General features: G+C 57.8%; 1 protein-coding gene across 1 annotated transcript in view; it reads right to left on the minus strand.

Moving 5' to 3' along the window:
• Window positions 1–755: 755 nt before the first annotated feature.
• Window positions 756–4,382, minus strand: part of ALPL (alkaline phosphatase, biomineralization associated) — a 6,338-nt gene continuing 2,711 nt past the window's right edge. The window contains exons 3-7 of the mRNA XM_029965221.1: window positions 4,058–4,262; window positions 3,795–3,970; window positions 2,026–2,169; window positions 1,845–1,914; window positions 756–901 (exon numbers count right to left, since the gene is read on the minus strand). Of these exons, the coding sequence (XP_029821081.1) occupies window positions 756–901; window positions 1,845–1,914; window positions 2,026–2,169; window positions 3,795–3,970; window positions 4,058–4,262 (741 nt within the window). The remainder of the gene's footprint in view (window positions 902–1,844; window positions 1,915–2,025; window positions 2,170–3,794; window positions 3,971–4,057; window positions 4,263–4,382) is intronic.

Raw genomic sequence — 4,382 nt, forward strand, 5'->3', positions numbered from 1 at the left:
CCGCCTGAGGGACCCGGCACCGCTCGGCATCACCCCGGAGCGTCCAGCCCCCGGCACGCTCCTCCTCCCAGCTTTGCACCCCCTTACACCCGCTCCTGCATCCCCCCAGTGCGTGGTTATCGCCCTTTGCACCCCAATCGCCCCCTTTATCCCCTCCTTTTTGCATTCCCCATCCTCCCCTTTTGCACCCCCATTCCCATTTCTCCTCCTTTTTTCATCCCCATTATCCCCTCACTTTGCATCCCACGTCACCCCCATATCCCCCTTTCTACATTTCCCCATATCCCCTTTATCCCACCTTCATGCATCCCCCATCACCCCTTTATCCTCCATCCCTGTTCTCCCTCTTTGTTGCACCTCCATCTCCCCATTATCTCCACTTTTGGTACCCCATCACCTCCTTTGCCATCCTGTTGCCTTTTCTATTCCTCGCTTTTTACACCTCCTCTTTACTCAATCCTCCTCTTTCTGCACCTCCCCTTTTGCACCCCATCACCCCCTTTATTCCCCCTCTTTGTACCTCTACCACCCCATTTACCCATTCCCCTCTTTTTGCACATCCCCTTTTGCACCCCCCATTATCCCCTTTAATCCCCCTTTTTGCACCCCCATCACCCCCTTATCCTCCTTTTGCACCCCCTTTTGTCCAGTCCTTCCCTATTTGCACCCCCCTTTTTGCACCCCCTATAACTCCCTTTTACCCCCCGTTTTCTCACCCCCCACCATTCCCTTTTATCCCCCATTTTGCACCCCCATCACCCCCCACCTTCAACCAGGAGGAAGAAGCCACGGGGGTTTTTCTGGAGCATCCTGATGGCCACGGCCACCATCTCGCTGAGGGAAGGATCCGTCTCGTTGTTCCTGTCCAGCTCGTACACCATGTCCCCGGGCTCGAAGAGGCCTGAGGACAGGGACACTGCTGGGGACATCCTTCCCCCACCAAAACAAAAAGGGAGGCCAAATCCTGCTCCTCGTGCTGACTCAAGCATTTCACAGGCCACCGTGGGAGATTAGATAGGAACTGTGGGATAGTCCTGGCCCTTCCTTCCTCCGGCCCGGATGGATCCCACATCCCGGCCGGGCTGGGAGTTGCACCACTGGCAAAAACCCTGCATTCCTAGGAGGCAGATGCATCCCAGGGTGGGGGGAGCAGCCTCCTTGGGGGTGTTACAGCATCTATTTGGGGCACCAGCATCTTTGGGAGGAATACCAGAATTCCTAGGAAGGGGAGTAGCAGCATCCTTGGGGGTATTACACCAAACCTTTGGGGTACCAGCATCCCCAGGGTGGGGAGCAGGATCCTGAGGGAGTACCAGCATCCCTAGGGTGGGGTCCAGCATCTTTGGGGAGGGGTACCAGGATTCCTGGGAGGTAGAAGTATCCCTAGGAGGGGGAGTATCAGCATCCTTGGGGGCTTAACACCATCCCTTTGGGGCACCAGCATTCCTAGAGTGGGTATCAGTATCCTTGGGAGGGGGTACAGCATCTTTAGGGGGTACCAACCAGCATTCCCAGGATGCAGAAGCATCCCTGGGGAGGGGGGAAGTAGCAGCATCCTTGAGGGCACAACAGCATCCCTTTGGGGCACCAGCATCCCCAGGAGGGGGAGTACCAGCATCCCCAGGGAAGTAGCAGCATCTTTAGGGGGATACCGGCACCCCTTGGAGGTACCAGCATCGCTGGGTGTGAGGTCCCAGTATCCCCAGGGTGGGATACCAGCATCCCTTGGAGCCAGCACCATCCTTGGGGGGATAACTGGCCGCTCCAGCTGCCCCAGCACAGCCCAGGGGTCCCCCCCAAAGCACCCAGTTGAGGTTGGAGCACCCCTGGGTGCCGGGACTCACCCAGGAGGAAGTCGACACGGCTGAGGTTGAGCGCCAGCAGCTCCCGCCGGTTCCACACGTACTTGGCAACCTGGGGACAGGGGACAGGCACTGTCACCTCCCCATCACCTCAGCCACCCCCAGGGCTGCTCCCCAGAGCATTCCAGCCCCCAGGAATGGCTCTGCAGGGTCACAGTGTCACCTTGCCGGGGGGTTTGGCCTCCTGCCACGCCTGGACGAGGTTCCTGCGGTCCAGGCGGGTGCCCCGGTGCTTCTCCTCGCGGGGATACTCCACGTCACTGGCGTTTTTGGGGAACATGTATTTCCTCCCTCCGCCCATGATCACCTGCAAAAGCAGGGAGAAAATGTATTTTAAAAGTAATTTTTAATTATTTTTAATTTTTGAGGGGTTTAATGGGGGGGAAGACCCTGAGGGGGCAGAGCGGGATGTCCAGGAAAACCCCGGCGCTGCGGGCGAAAACACCCGAGGAATTTCACCTCGCTCAAAATAACCCTGAATCTCTTCCTATTAATTAAAACCCAGGACAAAAATAACCATTTCCAGCAGGGAGTTTGGCTTTTTGGCTGTTTTTTTTTCCCCCTTCTGCGGGAAGGATGCTCCACATCGGGATCCCCACATGAACCCGCCGGGATGGAGCCCCATCCCGTGGCTCTCCCTGTTTGCTTTGGAGCCTGATTTATTTGGTCTCTGTTATTTATAACCCAGCAGAGATTTTATGGTTTTTTTGTATTTCCCCCCCTTTCTCGGCGTGGAAGGTGAATTATAAAGCTGCAAAACACCAATGCCAAAATTATTAAGGCAAAAAAAAAAAAGGGAAAAAAAATCTTTTCCCCACTATATAATTATTTCCAGCCTGGGACAGAGTTAAAATTATTTTAAAGGGAAAAAAAATGGCAAAAGAGGCTATTAAAGAGCTAAATAACAGGCTGGGATGTTTTGCTTTGGGGCTATTTTGAAGGACAGAAGAGGATTTATTTACGGGGCTGAATTTCTGCATAAATCCACAGCGAGGGGCAGATCTGGGGGGGAAAGGGAGAGTTTTGGTCCTGGGAAGTATGGGAAGGGCAGGGGCTGCTGTGGAGGAGGGGGTCTGGGGCTCTGGTTCTGTATGTGCTTGTGGTCCAAGACCTGTGTGTGATGGGGTTCCTGGTCTCATGTGCACACAACAGTCCTGGTACCCCACCCATGGGTGGTCCTGGTCCCACATCTGCTGGGGGTTCTGGATGTGACCCCATGGGTGGTCCTGGTCCAGTATCCACTGGGGATTCTGACTCTGCACCCATGGGTGGTCCTGGTCCCACAGCTGCTGGGGGTTCCCAACTCTGCACCCATGGGTGGTCCTGGTCCCACAGCTGCTGGAGGTTCTGGATCTGCACCCATGGGTGGTCCTGGTCCCACATCTGCTGGAGGTTCTGGATCTGCACCCATGGGTGGTCCTGGTCCCACAGATGCTGGGGATCCTGGCTTTGCACCCATGGGTAGTCCTGAATCTGCACCCATGGGTGGTTCCAGTTCAGCATCTTATGTGGATCCCAACTCTGCACCCATTGGTGGTCCTGGCCCCGTATCTACCCACAGTCCTGGCCCTGCACCCATGGGTGGTCTCAGCCTCACATCTGCAGGGGTGGTCCATGCCCTGTACCCACTCACAGTCCTGGCCCTGCATCCCTTGGTGGTTCCAGCCCAACATCTCCCAGGAGTCCCAGCCCTTCAACCACTGGTGGTTCCAGCCCAACATCTCCAAGGGGTTCCAGCCCTTCAACCACTGGTGGTTCCAGCCCAACATCTCCTGGGAGTCCCAGCCCTTCAACCAGTGGCACTCTTGGTTCCACAGCTCCCCATGGCCCCGTTCCCATCCCCGGATGGTTCCAACCCCCACCCCAGGTGGTCCTGGTCCCATCCCTGCTGGCTCCAGCCCACACTCCCGGTGGCCCCCTCCCCATCCCTACCTCGATGTCGGGAATGTTCTCCACCAGCTGCCGGGCGATGTCCCTGCAGCCGCCCTCCAGGGCGTCCGGGGGCATCTCCCCGTCCGAGTACCAGTCGCGGTTGGCAGAGTGGGCGTAGGCGGCGCTGGGCGTCGCGTGGGTCACGCGCGTGGTGGTGACGATCCCCACGGCCTTCCCTGCACCCCGAGCCCAGGGGACGATGGTGAGAACAGCCCCAAAGCTGCCGCTTCACCCGCCCCCCCGAGTGCCCCCCGGCCCCTCACCTGCGTCCTTGGCCCAGCGGAGGATGGAGGTCACCTCCTGGCCCTTGGTGGTGTTGCAGCGGTCGCGGGTGACGCCGGCACTGACCCCCAGGGTGCCCTCGTTGGCTTTGACACCGCACAGGTAGGCAGTGGCCGTGCCAGCGCTGTCGGGCACCTGGGCATTGGTGTTGTAGGTCTGGAGGGGTGGGAGATGGAAAAACCACAACTGTTATCACCACCATCGTCATCACCAGCGTTGTCACCACCATCATCCCCACCCATCATCATTATCCCCACCCTGGAGCTCCCCTCCCTGTGCTGTTTTGCCTGCATGGGCCCCCATCCC

The sequence above is a fragment of the Manacus vitellinus genome, unplaced genomic scaffold, assembly GCF_001715985.3.
Source record: "Manacus vitellinus isolate BGI_N305 unplaced genomic scaffold, ASM171598v3 scaffold_92_pilon, whole genome shotgun sequence".
NCBI classification, from domain to species: Eukaryota; Metazoa; Chordata; class Aves; order Passeriformes; family Pipridae; genus Manacus; species Manacus vitellinus.